Raw genomic sequence first — 17,383 nt, 5'->3', positions numbered from 1 at the left:
CAGACAGGATGTGGCCTAAGCAGGTGCTGCAGGGGGAAAAAAAGGTGGGTTACCTGTGACAGAGCGCCCGGTCTGGTCGCATGTTCTCTAGGCTCTGTTCACTCTCCACTAACTACTCACAGTGAAAAACTTCACAAAACACCGAAAGTAACAGATTTTCTTGAACTTTTAATTCTTATTGCACCAATTCACACAGGAATAAGGTAAAGCTTGACAGAGAGCATATCTCACGTTTCAGTATAAAATAAAATGTCTCTTTCTCTCTCTTTCACAGCAATTCTGCTCCTTCACAGATTACCACATTTATTTATTTATTTATTTTTAATTTTTATATACCGATGTTCCTATCTAGAATACATATCGCACCGGTTTACAGAGAACTGAACTGTCGCCTCAGGGGCGGATACATTGAACCACATAGTTCAGTATCAGCAGTACTGCACTGAAACCTTATTTTCCCTGTCTAGCACAGTTCCTCCTGGCACAGCCCTTTCCACTCTGTTTTGCAAATCAGCTAAAACTTCAAGTAGCTGGTTTCTCCAGTCCCAGAGATACTCCCTACTAGCATAAACACTGCCTATCCTGCTTCTGTCCTGTCAAGCATTGCTCTCAGTGTAATCCCACCCATAACAGCACTGGAGCTCTTACATTCCCGGAGCTCACTCACAAGAAGGATTTCAACCCTTTCCTGCCTGTGGATGGTGTGTGGTTTGCTTCCCGTATCATAGAAAGGGGACAAACTGTTGAAGGGGGGGAAAGAAATATGCCGAGAAGTCCCTGAATCGATACTAATCCATTTGTCCAGGACTGCCATGGAGAGGGAAGAGAGTCTGAAGAGCAGAAGCCTCAGATGAGAAGAAGAGATATTAGAACAACAACAACAAAAAAAAGGCAGCCAGAATAAAATAGAAAGTGAAACTTCAGGTACTCGTCTTCTAGCTTTCTGAGCAGCGGAGGAGCCTGAACATTTTCAGAGACGGTAAGACTTGCACATTTCTTCTGCTGTGGTTAGTTATGATCTTTCCTGTTTTTATGCTGTGAAGAAAATAGGAAATGGGGTGGGGGAAGGAAGGGAGGAAAGGAAGGTAGACACAACAATTTACTTGATGAGAAAATGCACAAGAAATGATGGGCAAAAAAATTCAACAGGGAAGATGTAAGCATTAGCAGGGTGGGAAGTTCTCGGTGAAGTAGATGAACAGTCAGGCCGGTGCAAGGGTATTAGGCACCCTAGGCAAACCTTACAGCCTGGCGCCCCCCCATACACAATTTTATATTATGCATTTATAACAACATATTTTACATGAAAAATGACATTCTGAGGTAAAATTAATATACACGTTGTTGTGATAATTTAATCTCATGCCCTGTTGTGTTGCCAACAAGAAAACGTTGCATCTTGGAATTCAAATGGCATCATACCTATTATGATGTTTTGGCATGGTCCTCCCATATTAATACAGTACTATCTGCCAACACTCAAAGAATAACAACCCCACCTATGAAAAAGAATACCACAAATATTTCACCAGAATCTAAAATATCAATACACCTACTATCAGGAAAACAGAACAGGCCAAGCAACTACAGATCCCTACAGAGAAACCACATGCGAAAAGAATGCTTCATCTCAGTCTTTGCATGCAGAACACAAACTCTCACCAATTACAGAATAAAGCCACATAAAGTATAAATAGAAATGTGCAGACAAAAACTGAACTGTAAAACGCATCAGGCCAGACTCTACAGTGCACAATGGAAAAGCAAAAATCACCATTCCTCATGAAACAATCAATAAATTCAAGATATATAAATCATTAATCATAATAGTAAAATCATACTAATAAAATAATTTCAAAACAGCTGATGAATAGAATATCCAATAATTAAAGACTCATGCAAATTTTGAAAGCTTTAGCAAACACCAATGAAATATTTCAAAACAGCAGACACATCACATACTACCCAATAATTAAAATGGTAGTCAATCAAGAAAAATGAACTTAAAAAGCCACATTTACTTACCCTCTCCAGCAGTTCTCCTACTCCTTTCCCTTGCAGGCCACACCAGAAGCAGCAGTAGCTGCTAAAGCTGTCCTCACGGTCCTCTTCCTTAGGGACCACAACTAGTCTCTTCTCTCTCTCACAAACACACACCAGTCACATCCTCAGGACCAGTTTTTCGTCTCTCACACACCAATCATCTCCCCAACCAGTCTCTCTCTCTCACATACACAAGCACACACATACCAGTCATCTCCCTGATCAGCTCTCTCACACATACACACATCACCTCTCTGGCCAGTCTCTCTCAATCACACAATGCTCTCGCTCTCTCTTACACACAGGCTTTCAATCACACACATGCTCTCTCTATTTCACTTACATACAAGCTCTCAATCACACACATGTTCTATCTCATTTATAAATAGGCTCAATCATACACATGCCCCCTCTATCTCACAGCCACAGCCAGCCAAAAACATGCTCCATCTCTCTCTCACACACACACACCAAACACACATACACAAGCACCCTCCCTGTCTCACACCACACACATACAGAAGCACCCTCCCTGTCTCACACCACACAGAAGCACCCTCCCTGCTCCATAACTCTATTTCATCTCTCTTCTCATTTCAAACCCCCCTCCCCACCCCTTTACCCTTCATGACTACAATATGAACCTTGGCCCAGCTCCATTATTAGTTAGTTTTTGTTAATATTTTTTTTACCTTTTAAGGTATATACTAGTTTTTGTATTTTAATATTATTTTAAGTTTATTTTATCTACTTTTTATTTTTCTTTTTATTTTGTAAACTGTTTTGACAAGATATCCTGTTTTGAAAAACGGTATATAAATACTTTTAAATAAATAAAATAAATAAATGTATACCACACACAGAGACAGAAGCACCCTCCCTGCCTCACATAACCACCACATAGACACAGAAGCACCCTCCCTGTCTCACATACATGTCACACAGACACACACAAAGGCACCCAGCTGAATAGCTTGTCTTCGGCCCGCCAGCCTTGTCTCCGGCGGCAACTGACAGCGCCGATCTTCTTTTCTTCGGCCCCTGCCAGCCTGATCTCTGGCGGGCGGCAGCTGGCAGCGATGTCACTCTCCTGGGTTCTAGTGGCAACACTTGGGCTAGTCTTCACTTTTCAGCTGCCGCCAGCTTGGGCTCCAGCAGCGGCTCACGGCCCCTTCTGCTTGGGCTCTGGCGGGGGCTTGCAACCCCTCTTCCATTCTTCAGCTCTTGCAGGCCTCTCTTCCGGCCCCACATGGCTGTCTTGCAGCTGTGGCAGGATGGCTCTGCTGTGGCCCCGCAGGTTTCTCTTCGGGCCGTGCACCAGCAGATCCTCTTCTTCTCTTTGGCTGGGAAGGCCACTGGCGCCAGGGGCAGATTGCCCCACCGGGGGAAGCCCGATCCCCCAATAGGGCAATCCGCCCCAGCGTTGGTGGCCTTCAGCGCCTACCATGTGTCAGGGGTTACCGGTGCCATTGGTTGGCCCCTGTTGCATGGTAGGGGCTAAAGGCCATGGCGCCATTTTGGTTAATGGCAACTGAGGCCCCGGGAGCGGCAGATCACTCCCAGGCCCTCCACTGGACCACCAGGGGGGCGTCGGGAGGGTGGCACTGGGGGGGGGGGGGGGTAGGCAAGGTGAGATGGGGGCTGGCAGAAGTTTGAAAGGGCACTTTTTGCCCTTTCAAAATTCTGCCGCCTGCTGCAGCGCCCCCTAAGTCTCGGTGCCCTAGGCACAGGCCTAGCTTGCCTAGTGGTTCCTCCGGACCTGTGAACAGTGGGCTAAGCAAAATGGAAGCATTTTACGGGAAACTGTTGCGTCCATTGGTCCTCAACGGCTTCGCCCCGTTTGCCTCACCTTATTCACGGCTCCTCCCGCTTACCTGGGCAAGATGGCTACCACTGCGTCTACAAGCTGACCTCTCTGGCATCCCCAGAAAGGCTATGGTGCAGCCTCCCGCCATTGCTCCACCCAGGTGCCTACTAGGGTTCGCGCGCGCGTGCGCAACACACGTCTTTGTATCACCTTGGCGCGAACCTCGAGGGCATTTCCTCATGCTGATGTCACGCCATCCGGGTATATTACCTTCACTCATTTGCTAGCTCCCCGAGTTAGCAAGGAATCAAATCCGTTCTTGTCTACGCTACTCTGCCGCTTCCGTGCTGCCGCAGGAAGCTCTCTCTCTCTGCCCTTCGGGGTATATGCTAATCTGGGTACCCCTCCTCGGGGGCCCTCTGCTTTATTTCAGGTGCCTTACAGGGAATAGGTACTCGCTCCTTGAGAGCCTGCTCTCCTTGCCTCAGTGCCTGTACATTCTACAACGACCTGGTGGAATCGCATATCAACAGCAAACACCTAGTGAGTACTCTAACTCTCAGTCTATCTCATCCTCAGTATCTCCTCACTGGGAGACCTGCTGCGGAACTTCCTGACATCATCTAGGAGAGAAGGGCTCCCTCTGCCGAGGTCCCTGAGACTGCAACTACGAGACTGCCTCACTACTGCCACCTCTGGTGGTTCTATTCAAGCTGTTTAATAAAAGAACTCTTGTGTTTGTGTAGTACGAGTCTAGCCCAGTGCTGTGGCTCCTCACGGGGCTCCTCCCCATGGGCGTGGTCACCTCCACAGCACCCAAGGATCCACAAACACACATAATTACAACAGAAACAAATCTTTATATTATTGTAACCCCTGACTCGGGTAATCTTCAGTGAATCACTGGGGCACACTCAGTTCCGAATTAAGTCTCTGTTAATAGTGTCTTTCTCCTTTTCTCTTCTTTTTCCCTGTTGAAAGGTTCTCCATAGAGGGAAAGGATAAACCTGCTAGGCCCTGGATGTGAAAAGCATTCTTTTCCGCTGGGTGCCAATAATGAAGCTGGACATTGTAATGGTGTTCCAACATGTTCTTTACTGTAGAAGTAGTTCAAACATGAAAAAAATAACAGTACAATTCTCTTTGGAAATATCCATAGAGCAATTCAAAATAGCAAATATGAGAATCTGTAATCCCTTGATCTACCCTCAGAGTCCCTTCTTTATGAATGGATAGAGTGTGAAGACTCCTTGGGTAAACTGTAAAGGGTACTCCTTTCCTTAAGGACTCTCCTTGGGATCCACTACTTGCTCTTGAACTCTCCAATTTTCTCCTCTCCTTTTCTCCTGAAATGTTTGGGCAGTTTGCTGTCTATGAGCACCAGTGTGATGGCTCAGTTCCTCCTTTCTCCTCCCTACTTCTGGAACCTCTTGGGTATCCATTCCTTCTTCACCAACTGCCAAACTGGCAAATGAATCCCTTGGACTGAAAGACACCAAGATGGCATGACTATTTTTTCTGGTTCTGATGCCAGGCACTAATGAAAGATATAGCATGGAGTAAGAATACTCATACTGAATAATCAGAATTCAAGGGGTACAACAGCCAGAAGTAAATCTCGGCCTTCACTTGAATATCATCTAGATTTCCAAATTTCACATCTTAGTCATTAACCAATATACGTAAGTTGCATTCCCCAATTACAGTTCTCTTATTATCACTTTGAAAGATACTCTTCCTTCTTTCATATTTCAATTCACCTCAAACCACAAAGAATAGACACCATACTGCTAGATTCCTCTTCAGCTTTAATCCCAAGCTCCCATAGACTTTACTTACAACTCTTTATACACTTGGATCTTCTCCATTCCTATTTTTCCATTCCAGCCATGTATAGGTCTTCTTGGTATCCTTCATGGCCTGAGTCCTTCATGGGGTTCTCCTTCTCTCAGAATGATCCCCTCTCTCCATACTCCTGGCCTTTTTCCTTGTGTGGAGGAAACACCTCTTCTCCCCCTTTAGCTCCTGGACTATTCCTCAATGGGAGAAAAACTTTCTTCCACTCCATGGCCTCAGGCCTTTTTCCTTGAGGAGAAAAGTCCCTGCAGGGCTCCGCTTCATATTGGGGTGGATCCCAGGCTCACAAACCTGCAAGTTGGCTACGCCAGGCCACTATATCCTGGAGGTCTCCTCCTCTGTTAGCTCCACACCTGCCAAACAATCTCCCATCTTTACATCTTCCACTTAACCATTTTCCACCAATTACATACTCTGGGGGCTTAAGGGCACCAACACACCACCCCTCAATCCAAACCACTTTAACACATCACATTGCAGTTCTCACCTCTCTCAAAATGCCATCCAATGGTCAATTACTATTACTACAAGTTCAAACATTCAAAGCATTTCCCAAAAGTCAACCATGTTAAATCCCGGTTTTCTGTACAAAAGAACATAAGAAATTGCCATGCAGGGTCAGATAAAAGGTCCATCAAACCCAGCATCCTGTTTCCAACAGAGGCCAAATCAGGTCACAAGAACCTGGCAATTACCCAAACACTATGAAGATCCCATGCTACTGATGCAATTAATAGCAGTGGCTATTCCCTGACGGGCGGATTTTCAAAGCCCTGCTCGCGTAAATCCGCCCGGATTTATGTGAGCAGGGCCTTGCACGCCGGCGTGCCTATTTTCCATAGGCCGCCGGGGTTTTTGGACGGGGGCGCGTCGGGGGCGTATCAGCGGGAGGGGCCGAACAACGCGGCGTTTTGGGGGCGGGACGCGGCGTTTCGGGAGCGGACCCGGGGGCGTGGTTTCCGGCCGGGGTGTTCCAGGGGCGTGGCCGCGCCCTCCGGAACCGCCCCCGGGTCGTGGCCGCGCCTTCTGGAACCTCCCCTGGGTCGGGTCTCGGCGCGCCAGCTTCCTGCTGGCGCGCATGGATTTACGTCTCCCTCCGGGAGGCGTAAATCCATGGATAAAGGTAGGGGGGGGTTTAGATAGGGCCGGGGGGGTGGGTTAGGTAGAGGAAGGGAGGGAAAGGTGAGGGGAGGGCGAAAGAGAGTTCCCTCCGAGGCCGCTCCGATTTCGGAGCAGCCTCGGAGGGAACGGAGGCAGGCTGCGCGGCTCGGCGCACGCCGGCTGCCCAAAATCGGCAGCCTTGCGCGCGCCGATCCAGGATTTTACAGGATACGCGCGGCTATGCGCGTATCTTATAAAATCCAGCGTACTTTTGTTTGCGCCTGCTGCGCAAGCAAAAGTATGCGATCGCGCAGTTTTTAAAAATCTACCCCTAAGTAAACTTGATTAATACCAGTTAATGGACTTCTCCGCCAAGAACTTATCCAAACCTTTTTTGAACCCAGCTACACTAACTGCACTAACCACATCCTCTGGCAACAAATTCCAGAGCTTTAATGTGCGTTGAGTGAAAAAGAATTTTCTCTGATTAGTCTTAAATGTGCTACTTGCTAACTTCATGGAATGCCCCCTAGTCCTTCTATTATTTGAAAGTGTAAATAACCGATTCTCATCTACTCATTCAAGACCTCTCATGATCTTAAAGACCTCTATCATATCCCCCCTCAGCCGTCTCTTCTCCATACTGAACAGCCCTAACCTCTTCAGCCTTTCCTCATAGGGGAGCTGTTCCATCCCCTTTATCATTTTGGTTGCCCTTCTCTGTACCTTCTCCATTGCAACTATATCTTTTTTGAGATGCGGCGACCAGAATTGTACACACTATTCAAGGTGCGGTCTCACCATGGAACGATACAGAGGCATTATGACATTTTCCGTTTTATTCACCATTCCCTTTCTAATAATTCCCAACATTCCATCGGAGCGCACTGTTTTGTATCGACCTGTTAGAGTTTTAGATGAGTGATCCAGAAATATAATAAATAAATAAGTCCTGGCTGGCCTGCTGGGGTGAGAGTTGGTGATGGGGTACAAATAAGGGTGGGAAGGAATAAAAGAAGAGACAGTTGGAGTGGAACAGAAGGGACAGAAATAAGGACAGAGAAAAGATACAGAGGAAGCAACTTGAGAAAATGAGAGAAGTGAGTCTAGGAAGAAAAGAAGAACAAGTATAACTCATCTTTAGAAGAGACAATTAAAGGGGCCGATTCAATACAGTGCGCTCAACTGAGTGCACTGTATAAACCGCACTTGGACACGGGTTAAATAGGCGCTAATCCACCCTTTAATGCACTAGGGGGATTAGCACCTATTTAATGCGCGTCTGACGTGGACTGAATGAGATAGCGCTCATCACATGCAAATGCATGTGAATGAGGCTATTACTCATTCACTCCAAATGCAAAAAAATAAATGTGCGTCTCAGACGTCCATTTTTCACTCAGCTATTAATGCCTGCCTGGAGCAGACGTTAATAGCTGAGTGCATTGAAAAAAAGTACAGAAAAGCAGGCCGATTTGAAGACCAATGCCGATTCACTCGGTGTCGGTTTTCATAACCGGCCGGCTGCATTATGAAAACTGACGCCGAGTTTATCGGCGTCGGTGTTCATAACCGGCAGACCGCCAAGCGACTCTAGTGCCTCCTTGCTAGCGCGACCCCCTAATTTGTTTATTGCATGGCGCCCCCCTTGCAGGCGCCATGCACACATTAAGAAAGCGAGCGCGGAAAAGTCAGCGCCCGCTTTCCACATTTAATATTGCATCGGCTCCAAAGTGTGTAAAATGTTACTTGTGATACTGCAGGGCTGTAAATTGTTTGCTGTCTCTTTAAGGGCTGCTAGGAAGCTGAAGGGTTATAAAATAAAACAAAGTATAGGAAGGCAGACTGCTGGTTTGGTTAACCAGGACAGATGGGGTTCTTTGCCCTGCTTAAGAACTATTATTCATTTGCAAACACAGTAAGCAGCTCTTCATATTTTCTGTCATTGAAATGGTGCTGAAGTTAGTTATGAATGTTTTGAGAATATTTAAGAACATAAGAACATAAGAAATTGCCATGCTGGGTCAGACCAAGGGTCCATCAAGCCCAGCATCCTGTTTCCAACAGAGGCCAAAACCAGGCCACAAGAACCTGGCAATTACCCAAACACTAAGAAGATCCCATGCTACTGATGCAATTAATAGCAGTGGCTATTCCCTAAGTAAAATTGATTAATAGCCATTAATGGACTTCTCCTCCAAGAACTTATCCAAACCTTTTTTGAACCCAGCTACACTAACTGCACCAACCACATCCTCTGGCAACAAATTCCAGAGCTTTATTGTGTGTTGAGTGAAAAAGAATTTTCTCTGATTAGTCTTAAATGTGCTACTTGCTAACTTCATGGAATGCCCCCTAGTCCTTCTATTATTCGAAAGTGAAAATAACCGAGTCACATCTACTCGTTCAAGACCTCTCATAATCTTAAAGACCTCTATCATATCCCCCCTCAGCCGTCTCTTCTCCAAGCTGAACAGCCCTAACCTCTTCAGCCTTTCCTCATAGGGAAGCTGTTCCATCCCCTTTATCATTTTGGTTGCCCTTCTCTGTACCTTCTCCATCGCAACTATATCTTTTTTGAGATGCAGCGACCAGAATTGTACACAGTATTCAAGGTGTGGTCTCACCATGGAGCGATATAGAGGCATTATGACATTTTCCGTTCTATTAACCATTCCCTTCCTAATAATTCCCAACATTCTATTTGCTTTTTTGACTCCTGCAGCACACTGAGCTGATGATTTTAAAGTATTATCCACTATTATGCCTAGATCTTTTTCCTGGGTGGTAGCTCCTAATATGGAACCTAACATCGTGTAACTACAGCAATGGTTATTTTTCCCTATATGCAACACCTTGCACTTGTCCACATTAAATTTCATCTGCCATTTGGATGCCCAATCTTCAAGTCTTGCAAGGTCCTCCTGCAATGTATCACAGTCTGCTTGTGTTTTAACTACTCTGAATAATTTTGTATCATCTGCAAAGTTGATAACCTCACTCGTCGTATTCCTTTCCAGATCATTTATATATATATTGAAAAGCACCGGTCCAAGTACAGATCCCTGATGCTCTCCACTGTTTACCCTTTTCCACTAAGAAAATTGACCATTTAATCCTACTCTCTGTTTCCTGTCTTTTAACCAGCTTGTAATCCACGAAAGGACATCACCTCCTATCCCATGACCTTTTAGTTTTCGTAGAAGCCTCTCATGAGGGACTTTGTCAAACGCCTTCTGAAAATCCAAATACACTACATCTACTGGTTCACCTTTATCCACACGTTTATTAACCCCTTCAAAAAAATGAAGCAGATTTGTTAGGCAAGACTTCCCTTGGGTAAATCCAAGTTGACTATATTCCATTAAATCATGTCTTTCTATATGCTTTACAATTTTGTTCTTGAGAATAGTTTCCACTATTTTTCCCAGCACTGAAGTCAGGCTCACTGGTCTATAGTTACTCGGATCGCCCCTGGAGCCTTTTTTAAATATTGGGGTTACATTGGCCACCCTCCAGTCTTCAGGTACAATGGATGATTTTAATGATGATTTCAAGAAATTTCAAGAATACCTCAGGCATAAGTCTTGTTTTCTCTATCCTTCCTACTGCCTATTGTTTTACCCCCCGCCCAGTTACATTCTCCTTGTTGAAATGTATTTTCCAAGCTTTCAGTTATTATGTGAACCGGTATGATGTCCCCACTAATACCGGTATATAAAAGTTTCTAAATAAATAAATAAATAAATAAATAATAGATCAGAAATTTTATTTTTTAGTTTCTTCATACCATCCGGTCCAGGTGATTTGCTACTCTTTAGTTTGTCAATCTGACCTACTACATCTTCCAGGTTCACAGTGATTTTGTTCAGTTCGTCTGACTCATCACCCCTGAAAACCATCTCCGGAACTGGTATCTCCCCAACATCCTCATTAGTAAACACGGAGGCAAATAATTCATTTAGTCTTTCTGCAATGGCCTTATCTTCCCTAAGAGCCCCTTTAACCCCTCTGTCATCTAATGGTCCAACCGACTCCCTCACAGGTTTCTTGCTTTGGATATATTTTAAAAAGTTTTTATTATGAGTTTTTGCCTCTATGGCCAATTTCATTTCAAAATCTCTCTTCGCCTGTCTTATCAATGTTTTACAATTAGCTTGACAATGCTTATGTTTTAACCTATTTTCTTCAGATGGATCCTTCTTCCAATTTTTGAAGGATGTTTTTTTGGCTAAAATAGCCTCTTTCACCTCACCTTTTAACCATGACGGTAATCGTTTTGCCTTCCTTCCACCTTTCTTAATGTGCGGAATACATATGGACTACGCCTCTAGGATTGTGTTTTTAAACAATGTCCATGCCTGTTGAACAATTTTAACCTTTGTAGCTGCAGCTTTCAGTTTTTTTCTAACTAATTTTCTCATTTTATCAAAGTTTCCCTTTTTAAAATTTAGTGTTAGAGCTGCAGATTTATTTATTGTCCCCTTTCCAGTTATTAGTTTAAATTTGATCATGTTATGATCACTGTTGCCAAGTGGCCCCACCACCGTTACTTCTCTCACCAAATCTTGCGTTCCACTAAGAATTAAATCTAAAATAGCTCCTTCTCTTGTTGGTTCCTGAACCAATTGCTCCATGAAGCAATCATTATTACATCCAGGAACTTTATGTCTCTAGCAAGTCCTGATGTTACATTTACCCAGTCAATTTTGTAAGGGAGTTCCGCTAATACCTTGCTTGCGAATTATTGAAGACTGGATTTGCAACTGTGCAAACACAGATATGTTTGAATGATTATGTGCTTAACAAAAGAAAATGTGTGCATGTAATGGAAGCAGACTGCTAGCTCTGTTAATCGGGTTATTTGCTCTTTCACTAAGAACTATTTGTTTGCAATCAAGGACCTATGCCTGTGGAAAATGGAGTGATTGATGTCTTGGATGCAGAGGTTATTTTTGTTGAAGGCTATTTGCAGGGTGGATCTGGGCAGATCATCAGCACCAGTAGCAGCAATGACTTTTCCCACCATTCAGCTATTCAAATCAGCTTCACAGTAGGACATCAGAACAGGGAATTTGTTGATTGCAATGCAAGTCTTTGCAAAAAGATTAAAGATAGCCATTCACTTTAGCACCATTTTGCTAATCTCTAGCTAATCTGCATAAATCTGTAAAGCATTTAAGTGCTAAAGAGCAAGTTTGTTTATTTCTTCAATAAAGTTTAGTAGTATTAAATGCAAATTAATTGTACAGTTTCATTATCGATGCTGGGTTAATAATTGAGCAGGAGGTGCCTGCAGCCTTAAACATTACAAAAAATCAGAACCTTGCAAACCCAGATTCAGCTCCTTTAAATCAAGGTAGAATACCTCAGGCATGTCTTTTCTTCTTCAGTATAGGCACAGTGTTACTTCTCATTCCTTTTATCTAGGAGTACCAGATGGATCTAGGTCATAAGAGACAGGCTAGTCCAGTTCTGGTTTTGCCCCATTGTATGATGGGACCCTTGGTTCTACTTTTCTTAGTAATTTTAGAATTGTGTTCCCCAGCATGCACTGGGACACATCAAGGACTGACATTATCTGTCCCTTATGACTTGGAGATTTATGATGACTCTTACTGCCCTTTTATTTTTTCCTGCAGGTACTGTAAGGGAAGGAACAGCACCATGGCAGGCTCATGGTCCCCTAAAGATGGTGATGACAATCTTTTACGAGTTCTGGAAGATCTGCTGAAGGATGATTTCAAGAAATTTAAATACGTCCTACGTGAAGCTGCAGACAGGGAGGATATCAGCATCCCCAGAAACAAATTGACGGATGCCGCTCCAAGTGAATTGGCAGACCTCATAAAAGAGCATTTTCCAGATAGCTATTTGGAGAAAGCAAGAGAGATCCTTCACAGCATCAGTATGAACAAACAGGCTCTCAAGCTGAGAGGTAGGTATCACTGTAGTACAGTTGATGCATTGAAGAGTAATATTTTCTTCATTGAATACCAAGCTATGGACTGGCCATATGTCTAGGGATGTGTGAAACATATTTTAAAAACGTTTGCATTTTCATACATTGTCAACTTTGCAGGCTATTCAAAAAGAGGGCAGTGGTGAGAACAGGGTTAAAAGGTTGTATAAAAGTCATGGGTAGGGGGGAGCTGGTGTTGGTTTAAATGTAGGAATGTAATTGCTTTTCTACTCCAGGTGGTAGAAAACCAGAGGGGTCGGCAACTGGGTAGACTCGCTGGGCCAATTGGTCCTTAACTAATGTCATCGGCTATGTCATTTGACAAACCTGAACAACTGGCATGGGTCCTTCAAATGGGTTCTACAGATCAAACGCCAATTGAATGCAAAATCCATGGTGAATTTCATTGAAATGTAATGTGAATCAATGATAAATCTGAGGTAGATCCATAGCAGTTTTGCCATGAGCATTGCGAACTGCCAGATCTGCACAGGAAGATCCATGGCACATTTCCCTCTGTGAGGGAACATTTGATAGATTTTTTTCTGAGAGTCTTGGGAAAATACCCTTTTCCTGTTAAATTCAAACCATAATATTTTATTTCTTTTTCCTGCAGATATGCAGGCTGAAATAGCCATGCTGTCTGGGAGCGCCCCCTGGCGGCTTGAGGCGGGAACTTCTCCTAGCACTAGCAGAACTTTGCTACTGCACGCCTGCGCGGTGCTTTCCCACGCAATCAATGATCTCTTCTCAATTTTTGCCTTTCCCGTGCAGCAACAGGTGGGGGTTCTTCTGCTCTCTAAAGATCTCTTCCTTTTTTTCTCCTTCTCTTTACGATTGTGAACCCCCAACAGCACTTCTCAGTGCTAACATGGCTCTGAAAGCCCCAGGATTCAAGTTTTGCCAGTGCGGTAGGATTATGTGCGTAACCAACGGACATAATTGCTGCTACTTATGCCTGGGGCCAGACTACAACATGGCAACCTGTTGGGATTGCGGAAGAATGTCCCCCAGGGCCCAGCAGCAGAGGGCCACAAAGATCGCATGACTCAGGGATGGAGAGAATGCCGCATCGGGCTCCTATGCCCCGCAGTGGTCAGCCCAGTCTTCCCCGGGCCGAGAACCCAAATAAACCAAATGGGTTAAATGGGCCTCCTCCCTGCAACCCTCAGACAGCAGAGGTAAGGCCGCAGAAGATCCCCATAAATGGGCCCCAAAAAAGTCGATTCCCGACACGGCAATGGCCCAGGCGCCGAATGCGCCATCTGTGCTGGAGGAATCTCCAACCAAAGAAGAAGTAGGATCAATAGACACCAGGAAATCTTTATTGCGCACAGAACAGAATACTTTTATTCTGTTCTGTGCTCAGTAAAGATTTCCTGGTGTCTATTGATCCTACTTCTTCTTTGGTTGCTACTGCAATATTGGATCAATTTCCAATCTGTTTCTTTGGGAAATCTCCAATGGCATGGAGCCGGGGCGTCAGGCTCGATGCCAAGAGAAGAGCGTCATGTGCATCAGAGCACCGATACTTCGGTACGATCGCCATGCCCGATGCAGTCACTGGCATCTGTGCCGACACACCCAATGCACCATGGGTGAGCCATCGACGCATATGATGCATTCGACTTCAGAACAGGGAAAAGCAAAAGAAAAAATGTGCCACATTGAGCACGGCTTGTCAAGGACCAAAGGAAAAACACCCAAGGAATCTATTACAGAGAACTCCCGGCGCTCCAACCCCCCCGTCGCTACCCCTCCTCCTATCAGATTTAGAGGACTCCGGGGAATCAGAAAGGGATGTACCCCGTCATTCGCGCCACTCCTCCGATCGTAATGGTGACTGAAGGTGTTGGACAGACAGAAAGTCCTGCACATCCAGAGATTCTTCGCACAGAGGACTCTCAGGTGCCTCCCCACCAACAAAGAAGAGGAAGAAGTCCAAGCATAGCCCAAGGATGTTGAAGGGAGTGGCCTCGCAAACAAAGTCACAAATCACAGGGCTTCTTCAGGCCTTCTTCGATTCCATCATCCTTTCTCAACAACTTCATTCCACCTCAAGCCCCTCTGTAGAGGGCTCTGATCATTCCACTCCCCCTTCTCCTCTGCAAGGTCTCTCAGAAGGTGGGGACCTGGAAATACTGCCTAGTCTACAGGCACCTGAACCTGACAAGAGGCTGCATTGCCCCTCTCCACCATCACAGAGCTCTTCCACAGGAATTCCCTCTGACCCACCAGAGGACCCGTCTGAACCAGCATCCCCCCCAGAAGACCTTTCCTATTCCAGATTTGTTGAGAAGGTGGGCTCAGTTTTAAATCTGGAAACCAAAAAATTACCTGATCTGAGGGCAGAGGTACATGAACTTCTGAAAATTTTTGACATTCCAGCTGAGCCTACAGCTTTACCCTCCCATTCAGTATTGGATGCCGTCATGGATAAAGCCTGGGAAACACCTCTCTACACCCACCACATCCAGAAAAACAGAACTAAAATTCAGGATGCGGAAGTTTCTATATTATACCTCAATGCAGCTGCAGCCTTGCTTCAGTAGTGATGGAATCCGCTATGAAGAAGGCCAGGAAAACCAGACTCTACTCCAATGCCCCACCAGACAAGGATAGCTGTTACCTGGATGATTTCGGCAAGAAGATGTTCCAAGGTTCCATGCTTAATGCTAAGGTACAGGAATACCATTTCTATATCACTTAGTATATACAAAGCTAAATCTATCCCATTATCTGTACGCAGATGACGTCCAAATACTCATTCCAATCACAGAATCCCTACAAAAAACCCTAAACCACTGAAACAACTGCCTTCAAGCAATTAACCACCTGCTCTCCACTCTCAACCTGGTTTGAACACCAACAAGACGGAGATTCTTATCATCTCTCAAGACAACCTCGCCACCAACACTACATTATGGTCCGCCTCACAATCAGCCAATTTAACTATTAAACACTCTCCTTTTGTCAGAGACTTAGGCGTCACTCTGGATAACCAGCTTAACCTCAAGAAGTTCGTGAACAACACCACTAAGGAGTGCTTCTTCAAACTCCAAGTCCTCAGAAACCTAAAACCACTCCTCCACTTCCAAGATTTCAGACTGGTACTTCAATCAGTCATCTTGTCGAAACTGGACTATTGCAATTCCCTTCTACTCGGTCTCCCAGCCAACTCCCTAAAACCCCTTCAGATGGTTCAGAACTCCGCAGCAAGGCTTCTCACCAACACCAAGAAAAGGGAACATATTACCCCTACTCTTCAGATCCTACACTGGCTGCCCATCAAATACAGGATCCTCTTCAAGGTACTCATGATTATTCATAAAGCTATTCACAACCTCACTACCCTCCACACATCCACTCAACTAAAACCACACACCTCTTCTAGACCAATCAGGGGTGCCTACAAAGACACCTTGTATGCCCCCCAAGCCAAAACATCCCTTAGAAAACGCGTCATATTGACAGCAGGGCCTCATCAATGGAATGCGTTACCCCCCGACCTCAGACAAGAATCTTGCCCTTCTGCATTCAAAAAGAGACTGAAAACATGGCTATTTAGCCAAGCCTTTCAAGACACGTAATTTCCCTTCGCCTGTAACCTCACTCTCCCTAGCGAACATTCCAGTCGGACACCTTAGTCCACCTCTCAGTTCTTCTGTTTGCTCTGCTTGCTCTAGTTATCATCTCTTCTGTTTCCGAGATGATATGAGAGGACTTCATTTTATTAGTTTACTTTACGATATGTTTAGATGAGTTATATATTATGATATGTTAAGATGAGTTTTTGACCTGTTTCCTACTGTTAACTGTCACCAATGTTCCTTGTACCGTCCCTGAGCGATTGTTGAAGTTACATTGTAAACCGATATGATTATATTTTTACAGGAATGTCGGTATAGAAAATAAATAAATAAATAAATAAATAAATAGTATCTATATGAATGCCTCTAGCAACTGAAGTCAGATGAGGGTCAGCCTTTGGGATCCAGTCATCTTAAATAAAGCATAGCTGACCTAAAGAAGGCCTGAGACACCTTCTCAGTTTGAACTGTCGGCCCGAATTTCCGTCATTTCTATAGCGGTCCACCAAATAGCCTGGCTGAGGGCAAGTGCGATCCGTGAAGATCGCCATGACAAGCTGGCAGATCTGTCCAGCAAAGGTGATAACGTTTTTGATGACAAGCTTCATGAGATGGTCTCCCAGCTCAAGAAGCAAAGTGTGGTGATGTCATCGCTCACATTACCTCCAGACCAAACAACTCCAAAACAGTACTATCCCACCTACAGGAAACCCCTTTATCCCCGGTGTTCTTACAGATCATAGCCGCTGTATGGGCCTTCCTCTTACCCTATATAGAGGGCTCAACATCAGTTATCGCAACCACGGGGCCAGGGCCAATCCCACCGCACCCCCAAACCAATTCTAGCTGCTGCCACCGAAACCCAATCTTCTTTTTTATTCTACTGCGGCTAGAGCTATGGGAAGCAGTAGACAGATGCCTTGCTTGATTTGTGCCAGCATGGGGGCAAATCACATCTGACTGTTGGGTTCTCATCATCCAAAATGGATACGCCTAAACTTCAGAAGACCTCCCACCTTGCCA

At 44.9% G+C, this 17,383-nt stretch overlaps 1 protein-coding gene across 2 annotated transcripts in view; it reads left to right on the top strand.

Moving 5' to 3' along the window:
- Positions 1 to 472: 472 nt before the first annotated feature.
- Positions 473 to 17,383, top strand: part of LOC115087714 (NACHT, LRR and PYD domains-containing protein 3-like) — a 70,088-nt gene continuing 53,177 nt past the window's right edge. For both annotated transcript variants that reach the window (XM_029595222.1, XM_029595223.1), the window contains exons 1-2: positions 473 to 979; positions 12,451 to 12,746. In XM_029595222.1, the coding sequence (XP_029451082.1) occupies positions 12,476 to 12,746 (271 nt within the window). In that variant the 5' untranslated portion in view covers positions 473 to 979; positions 12,451 to 12,475. The remainder of the gene's footprint in view (positions 980 to 12,450; positions 12,747 to 17,383) is intronic.

The sequence above is a fragment of the Rhinatrema bivittatum genome, chromosome 3 (genome assembly GCF_901001135.1).
Source record: "Rhinatrema bivittatum chromosome 3, aRhiBiv1.1, whole genome shotgun sequence".
Taxonomy (NCBI): Eukaryota; Metazoa; Chordata; class Amphibia; order Gymnophiona; family Rhinatrematidae; genus Rhinatrema; species Rhinatrema bivittatum.
This window is presented reverse-complemented; position numbering and strand designations above follow the sequence as displayed.